This window comes from Pongo pygmaeus, chromosome 16, assembly GCF_028885625.2.
Source record: "Pongo pygmaeus isolate AG05252 chromosome 16, NHGRI_mPonPyg2-v2.0_pri, whole genome shotgun sequence".
Lineage (NCBI taxonomy): Eukaryota > Metazoa > Chordata > Mammalia > Primates > Hominidae > Pongo > Pongo pygmaeus.
The window spans coordinates 20,187,472-20,210,890 of record NC_072389.2 but is presented as its reverse complement, the minus strand read 5'-3'; the positions used below and the strand labels follow the sequence as shown (position 1 = coordinate 20,210,890).

The 23,419-nt window shown below is 44.1% G+C and overlaps 1 protein-coding gene across 1 annotated transcript in view; it reads left to right on the top strand.

Moving 5' to 3' along the window:
* NIPA1 (NIPA magnesium transporter 1) overlaps nt 1–18,618 on the top strand; it is a 43,690-nt gene extending 25,072 nt beyond the window's left edge. Inside the window, exons 3-5 of the mRNA XM_063652472.1 lie at nt 482–572; nt 8,196–8,356; nt 12,563–18,618. Of these exons, the coding sequence (XP_063508542.1) occupies nt 482–572; nt 8,196–8,356; nt 12,563–13,074 (764 nt within the window). The 3' untranslated portion in view covers nt 13,075–18,618. The remainder of the gene's footprint in view (nt 1–481; nt 573–8,195; nt 8,357–12,562) is intronic.
* The last annotated feature ends 4,801 nt before the right edge of the window (nt 18,619–23,419 follow it).

The window sequence follows — 23,419 nt, the reverse complement described above, 5'->3', positions numbered from 1 at the left end:
CTGTTCCTTGAAGAGCTCCTCTTTACGCTCTGTCTGGGTGATGTCCCTGCTGCAGTCTTGTGCGGCAGTACTGTATCCTCTTGCTATGCCAGTGGCCTGTCACCGTGGCCAGCTGCCTATGCCAGAGTAGGTCCCAGGCCACTAGAGGGTGCACAGGAAGTTCTGCCTGATTTGTGTGAAAACAAGGATGTGTTAAGAGAGCGGAGATATGCCCAGTGGCACGCCCATTTCAGTCACTGCTGGTTAGGTTCGGCATTTCCATGGAGGGCTGAACCTACTCACCCGACTGATGGGACCAGTGAAGGTGTGGGTCCTGACCCCTGACCCCTTAAATATGCAGATGACACCCCAGATGTGATTCTTCACAAGTAATGGGAATGAAGTAGCCCTTTCAGGGCAGAGCCTTGCGTAATTCAACTGTGATCAGTGCTGGAAGAGAGCTTTATAATTGCAAGTGGTATCCTTGTGATTTTCTTGACAGTGGCTGTTGGCCAGATTGGAAACTTCCTGGCTTACACGGCGGTCCCCACGGTCCTGGTAACTCCCCTGGGCGCCCTTGGAGTACCGTTCGGGTGAGAGCCAAGATTGTGTTTGGTATTTAATGTGTAGCGTAGATATAACAACTTTTCATTTTAAATGTTTCTGTTAAAGTAGTAAGAGCAAAGTTGTAATAGAAGATAGATCTTCAGGCCGGGCATGGTGGCTCACGCCTGTAATCCCAGCACTTTGGAAGGCCAAGGAGGGTGAATTACTTGAGGTCAGGAGTTCAAGACCAGCCTGGCCAACATGGCGAAACCCTGTCTCTACTAAAAATACAAAAAATTAGCCGGGCATGGTGGCGACCACCTGTAGTCCCAGCTACTCGGGAGGGTGAGGCACAAGAATTGCTTGAACCTGAGGGGCGGAGGTTGCAGTGAGTTGAGATGGCACCACAGCACTCCAGCCTGGGAGACAGAGCGAGACTCTGCCTTAAAAAAAAAAAGAGAGAAGATAGATCTTCAGTATTCTACTCTATATCGTTTAATTTTATCCCTTCAAATATAGTTCTGGGTAGTATTAACCCTTTTCTTAGATATTTAGTATATTTGAAACTCTAACTCATTTTTCCTGCCTATCAGTGAATCTGATGCTCTCATTCTCCTGATCGTTGTCCTGGAGTACATCTTAGAGACTAGAGAGTCTTCTGACACCTTGGCAAAGTTATTCTGAGAACTCATTAGGCAAAATGACTCAGTTGGTGTTTTATTGGGGTGCTTAGCATTCCTTGCTGGATGCCAGTCAGTCCCCACCTCAGCCCAGGAAATTACAGAGGTTGGGATGAATAACACATGGCACCGATGGATGTGAAATAGGATTTATGACTGACGCAGTCAACAGCACGTGGATTTTCTTAGGAGAAGGTCCCGGGTTTGGTTCTGAGTGAGACGAGTGAGGGGGACCTTTGGATTTTTATTGTAGTTAGGTGGTGGGGTGGGCTGGGTGGGGTTTCCATGCTTAGGCCGGGCTGGCATGGAGTGAAGTTTTTGCCCATGCCAAGGGACCAAGGACTCCGGGGACTGAGGACTCTAGGGACCCAGTGTGTGCGCAGGCTTTTTAAATTTTAATTTCATTTTTTATTATTAATTTTTTAAATTTTATTTCTCCATTTTAAATCATCTTTTTAATTGATACACACGAGTAGGCTTCTTATCAGGTTGCCCGGTTGTGGGGCAAAGGGGAAAGGGGGGGAATGGGAACTTGAGGGCTGCAAGCCGTCAAACATTGCAGCTGGACTCTCTACTTACTGCGAAAATGATTTATGACATACTTATTAAATAACATATATCCTCCTGTGAACCTATTTATATTCTGATTTGTCTTTGAAGAAATCATTATAAATAGAAATAGGGTAGAAGAGAAATAAAATCCAAGTTTCTAACTCGTGGATACATTGGTTTTCTGCTGTATTCCAGACAGACGCCCAAATCCTTGCAGAGAAGTGTGTCCATGATGGATGTATTGAAGTTTACACCTTAGAGTCACGTAGGCATTAAGGTTCTGTGACCTAAATACCATGTTTTTCACATGTGATGCCTTGAGAATGTGTGTGGGGCACATTTTTCTCGTGAACACATACACTGCTATCATGTGTGGCTTGGCGTCCCTTTGCGTTTTGGATGGCTCTGAGGCACTGGGAGGGCAAGAGTGTTCTCACTTTGGGAAACACTCCTCCAGCTTCTGCGACCCATCCCCCTGAAAGATAATCAGGCAGATAAACAACCTGACCTGGTGGTCTTGGCACATGGCACATTGAATGCACATATATCATATACTAAAATGTTTTGCTCAGTTAATTTCCTTAGAACTGTTCTCATGCACTTTGATGCTTAAGTCACTTCACCAGAAATGTTCACTGCTCCACATCTGCAGGAGGTGTTATTCACTGTAGGAACCATGTCAGATGGTGTTCTGGATAAAAAGCTTGTCTTCAACTTGGAATCCCAGTAAGACCTTTTCTTTTAAACAGAATAAAACTAAAATTAATTTGGAAAAAAAAATCAAAGATGATTATCAAAGTGTGCATATATGTATGTATATATGGGTTTTTTTTTTTTTTTTTTTTTTTTTTCGACGGAGTCTCACTCTGTCACCCAGGCTGGAGTGCAATGGCACGATCTCGGCTCACTGCAAGCTCCACCTGCTGGGTTCACGCCCAGCTAATTTTTTTTGTATTTTTAGTAGAGACGGGGTTTGACTGTGTTGGCCGGGATGGTCTTGATCTCCTGACCTCGTGATCCACCCGCCGTCCTCCCAGAGTGCTGGGATTACAGGCCTAAGCCACAGCGCCCGGCCAATATGTATGTATATATGTATATTTTAAAAGCAGTTCTGTTCTTGATAATGGGATGGGGTTGCTGGAATTACGTAGAAACAGAAATGAAAAGAATGTGGCACTGGAAAAATAAGTCTGTGTAGCAGTGAATAGAATAGAGAGCCCCCAAATAGGTTCACTTCTTTCTGTAATAGTGTAATGTATGATAAAGTAATCATCTGAACATGCTGTGTTTAGAAAGAGGTTTAAAAAACTTCTGGGAAATATTTTCAAATTACAGAAAGGAAACAGGATTAAGTATAAGCAAAGCAATGCCCATCTCCCCTTACCCAGACACACCTACTGCTAACATCTTACCCACTTGCCTCATCATACACTTTCTCTGCATCTGGGTATCTCAGTCTCAACACTGTTGATGCTTGAAGCCAGATAACTCTTTGTTGAGGGAGCCATTCTGTGCATTGTGAGGTGTTTAGCAGCAACCTGGCCTTCACCTCCCAGACGCCAGTAGCACTCAACCTCCCCAAAATGTCTCCAGACATTGGCAGATGTCCCCTGCGGGGCAAACCACCCCTGGTCAAGAAGCACTGTTCTATATGAATGTGATGTGATTTTTTTTTCCTGTTTTTTAAAAAAAATCCATTTTAGCATAAGTTATGATTCTTTACCCCTGAACACATCAATTAGTATTTTCTAAGACTAGAGATATTCAGATTCTCTCCAAATAACCACAGTACAGTGATCAATTTCGATAAATTTAACCTTGTTATGATACATGTATCAAATCAGCCTCCATATTCCAATTTTGACAATTGACCTGTTATGCCATTATTTTATGTTGTTGTCTTTTATACCATTATTTTTCTTCTAGTACAAGATCTAGGCCAGGCGCAGTGTGATTCATGCTTGTAATCCCAGCACTTTGGGAGGCCAAGGCAGGTGGATCATTTGAACCCAGGGAGACCAGTCTGGCCAGCATGGCAAAACCCTGTCTCTACTAAAAATACAAAAATTATCCAGGTGTGGTGGCACACACCTGTAATCCCAGCTACTTGGGTGGCTGAGACACAAGAATTGCTTGAAGCTGAGAGGCGGAGATTGCAGTGAATTGAGATCGAACCACTGCTCCAGCCTGGGTGACAGAGCAAAACTCTGTCCCCCCACCCCCCAAAAAAACAAAGATAAAGAAAAGATAGATAAAGCTCATTAAAAAAAAACAACTATGAACTAATTCTCTTATGAATATAGATGGAGAAATTTTGAACAAAATACTAACCGGTTGGATCCAGCAATATATAAAAAGGATTATACAAGTGGGATTTATCCCAGGAATATGCAAAGTAGATTTAGCATTGAAAATAAATTAGTGCAATATACCACAGCAATAGAATAATCACCATGTGATCATCTCAAAAGACACACAAAAATTATGTAGTACAATTCAACACTCTTTCATGACGAAAACTCTTAATATGCTAGGAATAGAAAATAACTTCCTAAACTGACAAAGGGCCTCTGAAAGTACCCCAGCTAACGTCGTACTTAATGGCACAAGAGTTGATGTTTTCCCCTTAAGATCAGGAAGAAAACAAGCTGTCTACTTTCACCTCATCTATTCATCATTGTACTAGATGTTATAGCCACAGCAATTAGGCAAGCAAACAAATTAAAGGCATCCATATTGGAAAGGAAAGGAAGAAGTTAATTGCCTTTATTGGCAGAAGACCTGATTTTTTTTTTTTTTTTTTTTTTTGGAGACAGACTCTCGCTCTGTCGCCAGGCTAGAGTTCAGTTGCGTGATCTTGGCTCACTGCAACTTCCACCTCCCGGGTTCAAGTGATTCTCCTTCCTCAGCCTCCTGAGTAGCTGGGACTCCAGGCGTCCGCCACCATGCCCAGCTAATTTTTGTATTTTTAGTAGAGACGGGGTTTCAGCATGTTAGCCAGGATGGTCTTGATCTCCTGACCTTGTGATCTGCCCCCCTCGGCCTCCCAAAGTGCTGGGATTACAGGTGTGAGCCACCGCACCCAGCTTTTTTTTTTTTTTTTTTTTTTTAGATGGAGTCTCACTCTGTCACCCAGGCTGGTGTGCTGTCGGCTCACTGCAACCTCTGCCTCCTGGGTTCAAGTGATTCTCTGCCTCAGCCTCCCGAGGAGCTTGGACTACAGGTGCCCACCACCACGCCCAGCTAATTTTTGTATTTTTAGTAGAGATGGGGTTTTGCCATGTTGGCTAGGCTAGTCTTGAGCTCCTGACTTTAGGTGATCCACCCACCTTGGCCTCCCAAAGTGCTGGGATTACAGGCATGAACCACCACACCCAGCAGAGGACCTGATCTTATATAGAGAGTCCTAAAGAATCACTAAGAAATTATTAGAACTAATAAGTTTAGCAAGGTTGATGGACACAAGATCAATATATAAAAATTACATCTGAGGCCGGGCGCAGTGGCTCACTCCTGTAATCCCAGCACTCTGGGAGGCCGAGACCGGAAGATCACCTGAGGTCAGGAGTTCGAGACCAGCCTGGCCAACATGGTGAAACCCCGTCTCTACAAAAATACAAAAAAAATCAACCAGGCGTGGTGGCACATGCCTGTAGTCCCAGCTACTCGGGAGGCTGAGGCAGGAGAATCGCTTAAACCCGGGAAGTAGATGTTATAGTGAGCTGATTTTTGTGCCACTGCACTCCAGCCTGGGCAACAGAGTGAGACTCCGTCTAAAAAAAAAAAAAAAAAAATTACATCTGCCAGGCGCGGTGGCTCAGGCCTGTAATCCCAGCACTTTGGGTGGCTGGAGGTTGGCGTGAGCCCGGGAGGCGGAGCTTGCAGTGAGCCGACATCGTGCCACTGCACTCCAGCCTGAGTGACAGAGCGAGACTCCATCTCAAAAAAAAAAAAAAAAAAAAAATTACATCTATATTCAGTAGCAGTGAGCAAACCAAAAACGAAATTAAGAAAGCAATTTCATATACAGTAGCACCAAAATGAATGAAATACTTAAGGATAAATTTAACTGGCCAGGCACGGTAGCTTACGCCTGTAATTCCCACGCTTTGGGAGGCCCAGGCAGGCGGATCACGAAGGGCACAAACAACAGAAGGAAAATAGATAAATTGGATGTCATCAAAATTAAAAACCTTTCTGCTTAAAAGGATGCCATGAATGAATTGAGAACTCGTGGGAGAAAAAATTTCAAAGTATATGTCTGATAAGGGACTTGTAGTTAGAATACATAAAATCTCTTGCCAGGCATGGTGGCTCATGCCTGTAATCCCAGCACTTTGGGAGGCCGAGGCAGGTGGATCATGAGATCAGGAGTTTAAGACCAGCCTGGCCAACATGGTGAAACCCCGTCTCTACTAAATACAAAAAATTAGCCTGGTGTGGTGGCACATGCCTGTAATCCCAGCTACTTGGGAGGCTGAGGCAGGAGAATTGTTTGACCTTAGGAGGTGGAGGTTCCATTGAGCCGAGATTGCACCATTGCACTCCAGCCTGGGCAACAAGAGGGAAACTCTGTCTCAATAAAAGAAAACAAAACAGAAACTCTTACAATGCATCAGTAAAAGGTCAGATAACCGAGTTTAAAAATGGCACTGTCGGCCGGGCGCAGTGCTCATGCCTATACTCCCAGCTCTTTGGAAGGCCAAGGCGGGTGAATCGCTTGAGGTCAGGAGTTTGAGACCAGCCTGGCCAACATGGTGAAACCCTGTCTTTACTAAAAATACAAAAATCCCCCCGGCGTGGTGGCGGGCACCTGTAATCCCAGCTACTCGTGAGGCTGAGGCAGGAGAATCGCTTGAACCCGGGAGGCAGAGGTTGCAGTGAATCGAGATCACGCCACTGCACTCCAGCCTGGGTCACAGAGTGAGACTCTGTCTCAATAAATGAATGAAAATGGCACTGTCCTCTGGTATTCCACAATGGAATAAGAGATGATTTGGCCTCGTGACTCATACTGTCCACTTTCGTGCATGGCAACCCTTTCCCACCTTGGCATAGTCCACCCGTTGCCCGAGGCCAGTTCCAGGCCCACTTTTTGCCCTGTGAGCCCGCTGCATTTCTGGTTTCTCCTTTTCCGGGCAGCTACTCAATGGAGCTTCTCTATTTAACATCTAGTCGTGTAGTCATGTCTTTTGTTGTTTCTTTCAGTGATGTTGCTTATTTCCCCAACGACACTTTTGGGAGCTTCTTAAGAACAGGTTGTCTAGGGACAAGGATACAAAGTGGTACAAGGGAAAAGTAGGCTGTTTAGGACCTGTGGGTGTGTCATGACCATGCTTGTATCTCTTGTTAGCTTTGTGGCCTTAGGTTCAATGCTGACCCTTTCTGAGGCTCAAGTTTCCTTATCTTTAAAATAGGTATTAAAGGAAGTAATCCGGTCCATACCTGAGCCTGGTATGCCCTTCTCCCGGACGTTCCTGTTTTCTGATCGTCTTCAGCACAGACATGAGTAAAGTGAGAATGACCAGTCCTGTGACTTACTGAGGGCAAGGTGTTCCAATTCAGATTGTATACTGATAATTACACAGGGAAGTAAGAGAAGAAACACATTAGAAGCCTGGAGATTATAGATGTTTTTGAAGAATACATTTTTTTGCATTAATAATGTGACTACTTTTTAAAAGTTTTCAGTATTAGAGGAAATAACCACCCATACTACTTCTACTATACTGCAATTACTATTAGCATTTTTATTTTTTCTTTTGTTTGTGCATTTTTCACTTAATTTATTTTGTTTTTATCATGCATTACTTATAATTATTTTGACAGTTTTTGTACCCTACTTTTCCATGTAGCATAAATATTAGTATTTTTGATTGGTTCCTTTTATAAGTAAGGAAACATTACTTTTATTTTTGGTCAGTCATAAAACTTTTTATACTCTGGTATATTTTATATGTGCTGACATAGTAATATAGTGGTGTAAGTTATGTGTATCATTAACTACATAGTGGTTATACATGGAATTGGTGTGAAAATCCTGGCCAGGCATGGTGGCTCACACCTATAATTCCAGCACTTTGGGAGGCCAAGGCAAGAGGATCATTTGAGCCCAGGAGTTTGAGACTTGCCTGGGCAATCTAGTGAGACCCAGTCTCTACACAAAATTTTTAAAAAATTAGCTGGGTGTGGTGGCATGGTAGTCCCAGCTACTCCAGTGGCTGAGGTAGGAGGATCACTTGAGCCCAGGAGTTCAAGCTTGTGGTGAGCTGTGATTGCACCACTGCACTCCAGCCTGGGCAACAGAGTGGGAGGTGGTCTCTTGAAGGGAAAAAAAGAAGAAAAAGAAAATGGTTTTTCTAGATAAAATATCTGCTGTTAGAAGAAAGGTCAGGTAGTTTGGTTTAAACTTTAATGATTTCTCTTTTTTCAATAAAGGTCCATTTTAGCTTCCTATCTCCTGAAGGAAAAGCTCAACATCTTGGGCAAGTTGGGGTGCCTGCTAAGCTGTGCAGGCTCTGTCGTGCTGATTATCCACTCCCCAAAGTCTGAGAGTGTGACGACTCAGGCTGAGCTGGAAGAGAAGCTGACCAATCCAGGTAATTCCTTTCTAGCAGCACTGCCAAGAAAGTTTGCACTAGGAGTCCTAACTTTTTAAACCACGTCTTCAAAATGGACGCTTCCTGGCAGGGCAGAGGAACCATGTGTCCACCCTGATCTGTTACTGTAGATCTGTGTTCTCTGGGCATGTGCATCAGTGGGCTGTGCTCGCAGGCTAGCTCTCTGCCCTCACCCTCCCTCCTGATCCTCAGGCCCTGGGGGGAGCCTCCGTGGCCTGGTATTCCTTCAGGTTCTCTTCTGGGGCCTTGTGCATGGGTGTCTTCCCTTCCCACAGTGGCTCCCCTTGGACCACCCTCCCAAGTCTGACTGCCACCCACCCCTCCCGACGTACCTTTCCTGGTGTGCCCTGCCCACTCTATCTCCACCTCAGCACTTTGCTCCCTCCAGCTTGAAGCTCTGTGAGAACAAAGACCTGGCATCTCTTAAGTTTAGATTCCTCATATAGCCCTGTTTATATATCTTTTGACATAATTTCTTTTCTTTTTTTTTGAGACGGAGTCTCACTCTGTCACCCAGGCTGGAGTGCAGTGGCGCGATCTCAGCTCACTGAAAGCTCCGCCTCCCGGGTTCACGCCATTCTCCTGCCTCAGCCTCCTGAGTAGCCAGGGACTACAGGCGCCCGCCACCACGCCCGGCTAATTTTTTTTGTATTTTTAGTAGAGACGGGTTTCATCATGTTAGCCAGGATGGTCTTGATCTCTTGACCTCGTGATCCGCCCACCTCGCCCTTCCAAAGTGCTGGGATTACAGGCGTGAGCCACCGTGCTTGTCCTTTTTTTTGATAAATGCATTAAAAACTACTATCTACATGATTACAACAGACTTAAAGTATAGATTTCACTTTAAGTAGACCACCCTGTGTTGCTTACCAACAAGTTTAGGCAGGTGCCAGCACAAAACTGCCTCCACATCAGTATGCTGGTTTACATGTCCATACTCGCTGGTTTGCATGTCCACACGTGCTGGTTTGCATGTCCACACTCCCTGGTTTTCATGTCCGCACTCGCTGGTTTTCTTGTCCACACTCGCTGGTTTGCATGTCCACACTCGCGGTTTGCATGCCCACACTCGCTGGTTTTCTTGTCCACACTCGCTGGTTTGCATGTCCATACTCGCTGGTTTGCATGTCCACACCCTGGTTTGCATGTTCACACCTAGTCTTCATGTCCACACTTGCTGGTTTGCATATCCACACCCTGGTTTGCATTTGCATGTCCACACTTGCTGGTTTTCATGTCCACACTCGCTGGTTTTCATGTCCACACTCAACTGGTTTTCTTGTCCACACTCGCTGCTTTGCATGTCCACACTCGCTGGTTTGCATGTCCACACTCGCTGGTTTTCTTGTCCATACTCGCTGGTTTTCTTGTCCACACTCACTGGTTTTCTTGTCCACACTTGCTGGTTTTCATGTCCACACTCGCTGGTTTTCATGTCCACACTCGCTGGTTTTCTCGTCCACACTCGCTGGCTTGCATGTCCACATCCTGGTTTGCATGTCCACACTTGCTGGTTTTCTTGTCCACACTCTCTGCTTTCCATGTCCACACTTGCTGGTTTGCATGTCCACACCCTGGTTTGCATGTGCACACCTAGTTTGCATGTCCACACTTGCTGGTTTTCTTGTCCACACTCGCTGGTTTGCATGTCCACACCCTGGTTTGCATGTCCACACCCTGGTTTGCATGTCCACACCCTGGTTTGCATGTTCACACCTAGTCTGCATGTCCACACTTGCTGGTTTGCATGTCCACACCCTGGTTTGCATGTGCACACCTAGTTTGCATGTCCACACTTGCTGGTTTTCTTGTCCACACTCGCTGGTTTGCATGTCCACACCCTGGTTTGCATGTCCACACCCTGGTTTGCATGTCCACACCCTGGTTTGCATGTTCACACCTAGTCTGCATGTCCACACTTGCTGGTTTGCATGTCCACACCCTGGTTTGCATGTGCACACCTAGTCTGCATGTCCACGCTCACTGGTTTTCTTGTCCACACTCGCTGGTTTTCTTGTCCACACTCACTGGTTTGCATGTCCACACCCTGGTTTGCATGTTCACGCCCTGGTTTGCATGTCCACACCCTGGTTTGCATGTTCACACCCTGGTTTGCATGTCCATACTCGCTGGTTTGCATGTTAACACCTAGTTTGCATGTCCACACTCACTGGTTTTCTTGTCCACACTCGCTGGTTTGCATGTCCACACCCTGGTTTGCATGTCCATACTTGCTGGTTTGCATAGCCAGCAGTTCCCAGCCCTCTCAGGTCCATTTGTGATGTTGGAATGGATTTCATGGAAAACACAACCTGCTTATACACACAATTTCAAACCATCAATTTAATGCCCTAACTGTAATATAAAGGAGAAATACCAGGACAATACTTTAAAACAAAACATCCATTTCAATATGTAAATGCCCAGGTCCCACTACAAGAGAAGACCTATTGAAGCTGGCCGACCCCACACCTTGTGAGGAGTGGTTGAGAATCTGGTAGCTGCAGATATAGACTGACGTGGGGGTGTAATGTTATTGACTTGGACTCTTGAGGTCTTGCCATGAACAAAATGATCCTCAGATGGAGCATAACTCTTAACGCAGTTTTGATCAAAGAAAGAACAATCCTCCCTCAATTTACATGGAAGTGACATGTCTGAAAAATTCAGCATATATTAAATCCATGCAAAAATTACTTTGTTTCACACATAAAATAGTCTCTAGGCTCTGATTATTACAGGCATATTTTTCAGTTACAAGTCCAAGGAGACATTCAGAAGTTGTGACGAGAATGGGATGATTTTTGATGGGGCTGGGGGTTGCTGTCTGCACATGCCTCTGCCCACTGGATGCAGCCCCCAATCATTGCAAAACCCACAAACACCTCCACAGCTTAAAGTCCTCCGTCCTGTCCCCTGCCTTACCCCTGCCCCCTGGATTCCCCGGCGCTTTTTTGAAACCTCGGAGCATCTCCATTAACTTGTATTGTTAAGAGAATGGTTCTAGGCCGGGCGCAGTGGCTCAAGCCTGTAATCCCAACACTTTGGGAGGCCGAGGACAGCAGATCACCTAAGGTCAGGAGTTCGAGACCAGCCTGGCCAACATGGCGAAACGCTGTCTCTACTAAAAATATAATAGCCAGGCGTGGTGGCGGGCGCTTATGTATTCCCAGCTACTCAGGAGGCTGAGGCAGGAGAATTGCTTGAACCTGGGAGGCGGAGGTTGCAGTGAGCAGAGATCGCGCTATTACACTCCAGCCTGGGTAACAAAGAGCAAAACTCCGTCTCAAAAAAACAAAACAAAACAAACAACAACAAAAAAAGAGAACGGTTCCGATAGAGGACCATGTAAACATTTAGGAGCTGTAAATGGTTTGTTTGTTTTTTTTGAGACGGACTCTTGCTCTGTTGCCCAGGCTGGAGTGCAGTGGTGTGATCTCGGCTCACTGCAACCTCTGCCTCCTAGGTTCAAGCGATTCTCCTGCCTCAGCCTCCTGAGTAGCTGGGATTACTGGTGCATGCCACCATGCCCGGCTAATTTTTTGTATTTTTAGTAGAGAACAGGGTTTCACCGAGTTAGCCAGGATGGTCTCGATCTCCTGACCTCCTGATCTGCCCACCTCGGCCTCCCAAAGTGCTGGGATTACAGGTGTGAGCCACCGTGCCCGGCTGTAAATTTTTTTTTTTTTTTAAGATGGAGACTTGCTCTGTCACCCAGGCTGGAGTGCAGTGGTGCCATCTCGGCTCACTGCAACCTCCACCCCCTAGGTTCAAGTGATTCTCCTGCCTCAGCCTCCCGAGTAGCTGGGATTACAGGCGCACTGTAATTTTTGTACTTTTAGTAGAGAGGGGGTTTCACCATCTTGGCCAGGCTGGTCTTGAACTCCTGACCTCATGATCCACCCACCTTGGCCCCCCAAAGTGCTGGGATTACAGGCGTGAGCCACCGCGTCTGGCTAACCCGGCTATAAATGTTTTAACAGTGAAAATGATGGGAATAATTTTGTGGAATGAAATCAGTGGGTCTGGCTTGGGTAAATTCAAGCCAGAGCCCGCATGCCCCCCAGGGCTGTGCCACAGTAGAGGCGGGTGGCGGGTGGGGGCCCAGGTGCTGCCCCAGTCCACCCCGTGGGTTGCACCTGCTAGGCGGCGGCTCCGGGTGACTGTGTGCTGTCTGTGTTCCAGTGTTTGTGGGCTACCTGTGCATCGTGCTGCTCATGCTCCTGCTGCTCATCTTCTGGATCGCGCCGGCCCATGGGCCCACCAACATCATGGTCTACATCAGCATCTGCTCCTTGCTGGGCAGTTTCACCGTGCCTTCCACCAAGGGCATCGGGCTGGCAGCCCAAGACATCTTGCATAACAACCCGTCCAGTCAGAGAGCCCTCTGCCTGTGCCTGGTGCTCCTGGCCGTGCTCGGCTGCAGCATCATCGTCCAGTTCAGGTACATCAACAAGGCACTGGAGTGCTTCGACTCCTCGGTGTTCGGGGCCATCTACTACGTCGTGTTTACCACGCTGGTCCTGCTGGCCTCAGCCATCCTCTTCCGGGAGTGGAGCAATGTGGGCCTGGTGGACTTCTTGGGGATGGCCTGTGGATTTACTACCGTCTCCGTGGGGATTGTCCTTATACAGGTGTTCAAAGAGTTCAATTTCAACCTTGGGGAGATGAACAAATCTAATATGAAAACAGACTAGATTGCAATAGGAGCTTGGATGGTTCGAGGAACAGGCATTGGAGGTGGTTTCTGGCCCCGATTGGATGTGAAGTAGAAGAGATCCTCGATCATGGTGTTAGAATTGACTGGATAGTAACAGGTGGTCTGGTGGACAGCGGGGAGCATGGCTCAGCACCAGAGCAGAGGCCCAGCCAGCCCTCTGCAGCCCAAAGGTGCCCAGCGGTTGCCTGGCACCATCTGTCTCTGATGAGACGAATCTCATTTTCATTTCCATTAACCTGGAAGCTTTCATGAATATTCTCTTCTTTTAAAACATTTTAACATTATTTAAACAGAAAAAATGTGCTCTTTCTGGTTAGTTGTTACAGGATAGCAGAGATACTTTTACTTAGATTACTTTGGAAATGAGAGATTGTTGTCTTGAACTCTGGCACTGTACAGTGAATGTGTCTGTAGTTGTGTTAGTTTGCATTAAGCATGTATAACATTCAAGTATGTCATCCAAATAAGAGGCATATACATTGAATTGTTTTTAATCCTCTGACAAGTTGACTCTTCGACCCCCACCCCCACCCAAGACATTTTAATAGTAAATAGAGAGAGAGAGAAGAGTTAATGAACATGAGGTAGTGTTCCACTGGCAGGATGACTTTTCAATAGCTCAAATCAATTTCAGTGCCTTTATCACTTGAATTATTAACTTAATTTAACTCTTACTGTGTATATGTTCTTAGATTAGAATAATGTAACTTCCTCGAGTATGCTTTAATATTTCAATATTCAAGTTACAAACGTATAAGGCAGTTAGAAATAATACAGTCACATGTCACTTAATGGTAGGGAAACATTCTGAGAAATGCATTGTAAGGTGACTTTATTGTGTGAACATCATGGAGTGCACTTACACAAACCTAGATGGGACACCTATGACCCACCCAGGCCAGATGGTACAGCCTGTTGCTCCTGGGCCACACACCTGTACCGCATGTGACTGCACTGAATACCGCAGGCAATTGTAACGCAGTGGTGAGTATTTGTGTTTCCAAACATAGGAAAGGTACAGTAAAACTATGGTGGTATGATCTTATGGGAGCACCGCCACATAAGTGGTATGTCTTTGACAGAAACGTGGTTACGTGGTTCATGACTGTATATTCACTGGAAGATAGTCAAGACTAAGGAGACATTAGAGCAAATTGATCCGTTTAACGTGATTATTGTCCAATTAAAGACAGTTGATTTAAGTAGCATGAGGTATTATTTTATTTGTATTCAATCTCTGTACCTGGGATCCAGTATCAAATATATCCACATTCTTTATCAGCAAGCATTTATGGCCATTCAGAAGAAATAAATTAGGTAACTTGATAATAAGGCTAAGTGGGAGAGTACCTGTTCAATAGCTCATATATCGAGTACCCTGTCATACAGGAACAAGTTAAAGGACACAATTGAGGTTAGGCTAGATTCTACAAATTGCAACACACAGTTTTCAAAAGATTTTCTAACAAAAAGCCAGTGAATGTAGCCATCTCCTTGTTGTTTGCAATAGCAGAGCATCCTAGAGTTCCTCAGCTAACCTCTCATTATGTGTCTTAAATGCAAAAGAGCCATTAATTATGCCAGTATTTGAATCAAAGAGGTCACTCTCTGTCTATAGTGTTCCCATCCATGTGTTCCAAGTGGGAGCAAAGCATGAAGTGATGCAGATATTTCACCACGGTATCATGTATTTCACAGCCAGTGTTTTATCTCAGCAGGGAACTATGCCAAGTTGAAAGATGGGGTTGGGTAAAGTAGATTAGGTGAAGTAGAACATAAAATTGAATAGTACCCAATTAAATTTCCTCAGTAAGAAAAAAATGTGTTTTTGTAGGCAAAAAGAACATTTCTAAAGTCTCAAGGAATAGCTTCCTAAAGTGTTGAGTAAAGAGGCTAAATAAAATGAGACTAGTTTAATATAGAGAGAAAAATACCTTTATGAAGTGAAAGTGTACATGATGATCATGGGTTGTCAGTGATTTGTGAACTGAGAGCAGCAACAGCATGATTTAAAAAAAATTTTAAATCCTCTCTTAATGGATGGTTAACAAATGCTCAAAGTCCATTACTCTTTTTATTGGCTCTGGCAGGTTTTGTTTTTTATCATCAGTGCTTTTAGGAATGCAGGCCTTAACTTACCGAACTGAACTTTCTGAAAACGTTATGTAGCAGTATCAATATACTTTTAGGCATAAAAATAGTTTCCTAGGTAAGGGGTGTGAGATATTCAAAGAATACATGTGGCTAACAAGTGTAATGAGAAAGTTCATGTGTCACATGAAAATGATCACGTTTGTGTTGCTACAGCTTTCATGGGAAATTTAGTTTAAAGGCAGCTCTTGGTGTACCTTAGTATATTTTAATCCACATTTATACCATTGATACTGAGAGGTGATACCCGATGATCTTCTCTATAATATTCTTAGAGTGAAACAAAATCTCAAAAGTATTAATAGCTCTTCTACCCTTGAAGGTGACTGGTCCTGGGACAGTTAGAATCTTTCAGGTTTACCTCTGTTCAGCAGATACTTCAGTAGGATACATAGCTTTTCTTCCAGTGAAACAAAGTTCATATCATCCATTGTTTTTCAAGCATGTGACACTAGCCTCAAAGTAAATGACATGACCAGTGGTTGAACAGTCTAATTTTCAAATTTAATATAGAGCATATAACTTCTGATTTAATAGTATTTATTTTAAAAATTTATGTTTTCATCATTCGTTTGAAAATGAAAAAAAAAGCCCCAAAGTGAGAACTTTGGGGGAGGGCCTAGAACATGGATAGATCTCTTAGTGGTCTTTCCAACAGTACATGTACTTGAAATATTTTCATTATCATACTATTCTTTGAAAGAAAAGATGCTTACTGTATCCTTGTTTTCAAGCATCCTCTAAAATCAAAGGTTTTGATCACAATATGCAGGCTTCCTCTTCATAGATAACTTAAATAGGCCATTTCTCTCCTTTTCTTGGGCAATTCCTTGTTTTCTCCTCTGAATATTTGCATTTGAAAAGATTGCTTCCTGTTCTGCTCATTGATCAAAGGTAGGGCCAATTAAGGATTCTAACCCTAACCTAGCACCACAAAGCCCCCCTGGAGCATCTTCCCGGCTGGCAGGACCATGCCATCTCTGTGGAGAAGGTGCTGGGGAGGGAAGTCCTTCCAGTGCCACATGGAGTGAGGCCTTGCCCATACTGGGGACTTTGGGGAGGAATCCGGTGTTCTGGTGGCCTTGCTCAGCTCTCATTGAGATCTTTTGCTATCAGAATGTTAGTGAAATATACTTCGCAGCTCTTTGTTCAGCAATAAGGAATATTCTTTCAATTCCTCTTCAAGCCAATTTACTACACCCAGTTGTCTTTCCAGAGGTTCATCCCAGCAGTAATGTGTTGGTGTTTGTTCTTCTTTGGATTTCACATCTGTTTTCTGGTAGAAGTGAGCACTGTTCACTTGTGCAGTCGTCTTATTTTCCTTCTTCCTAGATGACTCAGCTCTTTGTAAATGTTGTGCTCAACTTCTAGGGGCCAGTTCTAGACTTTGGAGATGCAGTGGCTCCCAGATGTGCACGGACACCTGGTCCGTGGAAACAGGTGTGATGGGCACAGGCTGCTGCCCTTCTGTCTGGTCGGGGGATTCCTCTTCTTCAAGCTGCTCAGCTAACCCAGAAGAGGGGAGAGAGTACTCCGGTGGTTCCCAGAGTCCCTCCCATCGCGCTGCTCCGACCTGACGCCTGCTCGATGCTGACTTAGGCTTCCTGCCACCAAGCAGGAAACTAGAAAGAGAACATTTCAGTGTGAGGTCTGTTCCCGACGGCATGGATTAGCTTCTGTGTTCTGAAGTTGTCCTTTTCATGGTGTCTGACACCAAGGGCATTGTTCGCCCATGAGGCAGGATTGGATGGAGTCTTGGTGTTTTGCCTTCTCAGGGACCAAAAATGTATCATTGACTCCTTAACAGTGACCTTCCTCCCGAGGACATATCCGTGTTCATTTTTCATAGGTTTTACTCATATTCATAGGTAGATTCTGTTAATGTGAGTTGGAAAGAAAAGACCAATTTGTACACCAGTCACACCACAAGACAGTTTATCATATAAAATACCTCAATTTTTTGTATTCCTCATTTCCACCTCACAGTTGTACTGGTGATGAATTTTAAGGGTCTGTCCTTTAGCTTATAGGTGATATTTCACATCTGGCCAGATTCTTATACCTCCATTGTATACTTGAAAAGGTTCAGAATTACAGGAACAGCAGTGAGAATTTGGCCCACTACCACGACTCATTTGTTTCATTCACATTCCTCATGTGCAACAACATAATTATATTTTAAGAAAATGTAACTTTGTTACATCAAAATATGTTGTCTAGTAAAAAGTTGATATTCAGTAGAACAAGGATCGTGTAAATAAACATCTATTTCACATGTACCCAAAAGCATTTAAAAAGCAGAGCAGGAGCCAGGGAGGGGGATGTTTTTCTTCTTTTCTCTATTTTTCCCTAAATCGTGCAAACATAGGTGAGTCTCTTAACCTTTCTGTGCCTCAGTTTTTCTACCTCTAAAGGGGTGGGATGGTTCTTTAAATTGTTTCTAAAACACTGGCACTTTCCGCAGTGTTCAGGTGGCCTGAGATGAGAGCACCGTGTTCAGAAGTGCCTGGGAGTGGCACAGTGGAAGCTCCGCTTGCACGGACCATGGAGTCTGCTCAGGACCATGCTGTAGAACACACAGCCTCATGCGCTGAGAAAGCAAAGGAAGTGCGGGGTGTAAAGTTTGCATGATTCCATGAAGCTTTAGTTTTCCTTTTTTTGTTTTAAAAGAAAGGGTTTTATATGTTCTATTGTAAAATATGGAAATTAAACAGGGACTTAAGAAAGCCGCACAGAAAGATCACCTTCCGATGGTGTGATGGGCTCCTGACATTCGGCCGAGGTCTGTATTCTGAAAAAGATTTAATGAGCTGTGAAACACGTGGATTCTGTTGCACTGGATTTGTAATAAATGACGCTGAACTTCCTGCTTCCAAGCAGCTCAACCCTGATGCTGAACTGACACCAGGAGAATGTCAAGGCTCTCAAACCACTAGTGCCAAAGGGTCATGTTGAAAAGTTCAGAATATTTATTTGTCAGAATATAATAATTGCCCCCCACCTTAGTATTTTTGCACTTTACAGAAATTTAGATACTGTTTTTCAGTGGCTTGAGTGTTTTGCCTTTTCAAAGGATAACTATTATTTTCTTGAAAATGGAATATAATCATGAAAGAGAGGAAGAAGATGTAAAAAATGTCAAATGTTGATTGGTTGTGTAAAAGTTTTGTCATAGACATGTATTGGGGAGCTTCTAATTAGCATACATAGACACATGTGTCAGTGGCTAAGACCTGCTTATATTTTGCTTTATAGATGTAGTCATAGCATGTTGTTATTGCCTCATGTAAATAAAAAGGCTATTAAGTTTTCCAGTAATATTTATTAATCTGTATGTGTTTTAAAATAAAATAACTTATTTCTAGCTGAACATTTGTTGATTTTTTTTTTCCCTTTTACTTGAAATGCTCATGTAGTCTCAGGTTCCAGATCATCCCAGTTCCTCACATTTTTCCTATTCTCTTTTTAGAAATGAGTAGCCTAGGCTGGGTGCAGTGGCTCATGCCTGTAATCGCAGCACTTTAGGGGGCTGAGGCGGGTGGAACACTTGAGGCCAGGAGTTTGAGACCAGCCTGGTCAATATGGTAAAACCCCATCTCTACTAAAAAATAACAAAAATTAGACAGGCATGGTGGTGCACGCCTGTAGTCCCAGCTACTCAGCAAGCTGAAGCAAGAGAATCACTTGAACTTGGGAGGTAGAGGTTGCAGTGACCAAGATCACAGCACTGCACTCCAGCCTGGACAACAGAGCGAGACTCCATCTCAAAAAAAAAAAAAAAGAAAAATGACTAGCCTCTAGATCTCTGTAACAATGTAGAAAATGTCTACCTGTGGGCCAGGTGTGGTGGCTTACGCCTGTAATCCCAGCACTTTGGGAGGCTGAGGTGGGCGGATCACCTGAGGTCGGGAGTTTGAGAGTAGCCTGACCAACATGGAGAAATCCTGTCTCTGCTAAAAATACAAAATTAGCCAGAGGTGGTGGCACATGCCTGTAATCCCAGCTACTCAGGAGGCCGAGGCAGGAGAATCACTTGAACCCGAGAGGCAGAGGTTGCAGTGAGCCGAGATCGCACCATTGCACTCCAGCCTGGGCAACAAGAGCAAAACCCTGCCTCAAAAACAAAACAAAACAAAAAAGGCCAGCGGCGGTGGCTCACGCCTGTAATCCCAGCACTTTGGGAGGCCAAGGCAGGCAGATCACGAGGTCAGGAGTTCAAGACCAGCCTGGCCAACATGGTGAAACCCCGTCTCTTCTAAAAATACAAAAATTAGCTGGGCATTGGTGGTGTGTGCCTATAATCCCAGCTACTCTGGAGGCTGAGGCAGGAGAATCGCTTAAACCCGGGAGGTGGAGGTTGCAGCGAGCCGAGGTCGTGCCACTGCACTCTAGCCTGGACGACAAGAGTGAAACTCCGTCTTGGAAAAAAAAAAAAAAAGAGAAAACGTCTACCTGTGCATCTACCTTGGGGAGCAAATCCATGATGTATGCAGAAATTCCCTGTCCTGTGACTATCTCTTGATCCAATGAAGTGATAGTATTAAATAAAACCAGCTTTATTTTAATATGTTAGTACTTTTGACATGTTTTTGAGTTGTATATCATTTTACATTTTTAGCCCATAGAAAATGAGACAATCATAACACATTTTCATACTTCAAGCATCATTAGAAATCTTGTTGCTAATCTTCTTTAGTGTCCTATAATTTTCTTTGTTTTGGTTTTTTTTTTTTGAGAGACAGGGTCTCACTCTCTTACAGGCATAGCTCACTGCAGCCTCAAACTGCTGGGCTCAAGCGACCCTCCTGCATCAGCCTCCCTGTTAGCTAGGACTACAGGCCTGTGCCTCCACACCTGGGTAATTTTTTAATTTTTTTGTAGAGACAGGGTCTAGTTATGTTGCTCAGACTGGTGTCCTATAAGTTATTTTATCAAATGAGAAAAAATGAGTAAGATTTTTTTCTTAGTCTCTATCCCAAAAGATTTAATTATTCACATTTTGATCAAAGTATACTTATACAGAAAACAAGAACAAACATTTTATGAAATCACCAAATGCATCTATGGATAACTCCAGATAGGTTTTTGGGGCTGTGAAGTGTATTAATGCCAAATTCTGCTGTCATTGAACAAAAGCTTGCATTGGTTGGTTACTACTATAGAGTAGTTTGTGCTAGCTGCTAGCCAAGCCTTCCCTGCAAGGGACTTATCCTAGAATTTCTGTGTTGCTTAGTTACATCCATCCCATCCATCTGATGACCCTTCGTTTTGACATTGTCAGCATGCTTGTTGTAGTATTAGTCACACTTACTTGTTCATCATTAGTTTGAACCTCACATGATAGTTTTAAAAACGTTTTTAGTTGGAGAGGTGAGACACAGACAAGAAACAGATATAAAAGATCTAGGTACCTCTGCAGCCAGGCACGGTGGCTCACGCCTGTAATCCCAGCAGTTTCGGAGGCCAAGGCGGGCGGATTACCTGAGGTTGGGGGTTTGAGACCGGCCTGACCAACATGGAGAAACCCCCGTCTCTACTAAAAATACATAATTAGCTGAGCATGGTGGTACACGCCTGTAATCCCAGCTATTCGGGAGGCTGAGGCAGGAGAATTGCTTGAACCCGGGAGGCGGAGGTTGCGGTGAGCTGAGATCGCGCCTTTGCACTCCAGCCTGGGCAACAAGAGCAAAACTCCGTCTAAAAAAAAAAAAAAAAAAAATCTAGGTACCTCTATTACCAGTCCAAAGAGGACAGGATTCATTCCAGCTGAGCACATGAGAAAGAGGTGTGGAACTGGATGGTGGCAAGCAGGACAACGGTGGTGGTGACCAAGTAACAAACACAATGAGTCTGTGAAAATCACTGAGATGATGGACCAGAGGGTAGAGAGAAGGTCAGACCAGGTTGCTCATCTAGAACACTGAATCTGTTTTATTTTTGACAAAGACATTTGGGGGATCCCAGCATCTTCTCCTTCCCTTAATTTGGCATACTTACTGTGTTAGTTTTTTCTTACGTCTCTTCACAAGTTATATACCTTGTAGCTTAAAACAACACACGTGTATCATCTTACAGTTGTGGAGGTTAGAAGTTCCACACAAGCTTTGCTGGGCTAAAATCAAGGTGCAGACAGGAGTACTTCCCTCTGGAAGCTCCTGAAGAGTCTCATCTCTGCTCTTTCGGTTTCTAGAGGCTGCCTTTGTATCTTGCCTCGTGGCTCCCTCCTCCATCTTTGAAGCCAGCAATGTCACCTCTCTCACCACTCATCCATCATCATAGCTTACTCTCTGACTCTGACACTCCTGTCACCCTCTTAGAAGGACCTTCCTGACTGCTTTGGGCCCACATGGACAATCCAGGGTCAGCTCCCTATCTCCAGATCCTCAGTTGCCTCTGCAGAGCCCCTTTTGCCATGTAAGGTGGCACAGTCAGGTTTCAAGGTGAGGACGTGGATATCTTTGGGCATTCTGCTTACCACATCCACTTACCATTTTACCAAGTGAGGCAGTTCATAAAAGCCAACTCCTGGCTTTTAATCACTATCCTACTGTTCTACCTCAATTCACCTTGAGTTATTCCTATATTTTTCAGAAAGTTTCTCCCTGCTCACCCCCAACAAATGTTTTGGAAAATGCCCTACTACATTTGTAGGTCATCAATGGCCTTGAATAAACTAAATAATATTAATTGGAAAGTATTCATATAATAGAAATGCTTTAAAATGGCAGGGAATTATCAGGGAACCTGCCCCGATAGTCACGTAGTTTATTTTCTATTTTCCCTAAGCATCGGCCGGTTTGAGAAACAAAAGGACAGAGTACGAAAGAGAGAAATTTTAAAGCTGGGCATCCAGGGGAGACATCACATGTCAGTAGGTTCCATGATGCCCCCCAAGCCACAAAACCAGCAAGTTTTTATTAGGGATTTTCAAAAGGGGAGGGAGTGTGTGAATAGGTGTGGGTGACAGACATCAAGTACTTTACAAGGTAATAGAATATCACAAGGCAAGTGGAGGCAGGGCGAGATCACAGGACCACAGGACCGAGGCAAAATTAAAATTGCTAATGAAGTTTCGGGCACCATTGTCATTGATAACATCAGGAGACAGGGTTTTGAGGGCAACCAGTCCGACCAAAATTTATTAGGCAGGAATTTCTTCTTCCTAATAAGCCTGGGAGTGCTATGAGAGACTGGGGTCTATTTCACCCCTACAGTCTACAGACCATAAAAGAGGGCCACGCCCAGGGGGGCCAGTTCAGAGAACCACCCCCAGGCACGTATTCTCTTTCCCAGGGATGTTCCTTGCTGAGAAAAGGAATTCAGCGATATTTCTCCCATTTGCTTTTGAAAGAAGAGAAATATGGCTCTGTTCCGCCCGGCTCACTGGCGGTCAGAGTTTAAGGTTATCTCTCTTATTCCCTGAACAATTGCTATTATCCTGTTCTTTTTTCAAGGTGCCCAGATTTCATATTGTTCAAACACACATGCTCTACAATTTGTGCAGTTAACGCAATTATCACAGGGTTCTGAGGTGACATACATCCTCCTCGGCTTACGAGATGACAGGATTAAGAGATTAAAGTAAAGACAGGCATAGGAAATCACAGGGTATTGATTGGGGAAGTGACAATTCTCCATGAAATCTTCACAATTTATGTTTAGAGATTGCAGTAAAGACAGGCATAAGAAATTATAAAAGTATTAATTTGGGGAACTAATAAATGTCCATGAAATCTTCACAATCCACGTTCTTCTGCCATGGCTTCAGTCGGTCCCTCCGGTTGGGGGTCCCTGACTTCCCACAACAGGGAATGCCACTATTCATTTTGGAAGGACAAAGGGCAATTTTAACTAGTGATAGGAGTTGAGGTAAAGAAAAAATGATCATCTGCTTTGCTGTTTTGATGCTTCTGTTGTAACAAAACCAAAACATACAAGAGTAATTGGGGAAAAATTTATACATAAGAAAACTATTTGATTTCCTAATACATGATTTTAAAAAATACTGTTTTAAAGCTGTTGAAGTCTCGTCATTGTTACAGAAGCATAGGCCAGACTTGTTGCTTCTGTGCTTCTGTAACAATGACAAGATTTCAACAGCTTTATTGGGGTATAATTGACATATAATAAACTGCACATACATAAAATGTATGATTTGGTAAGTTTTGACA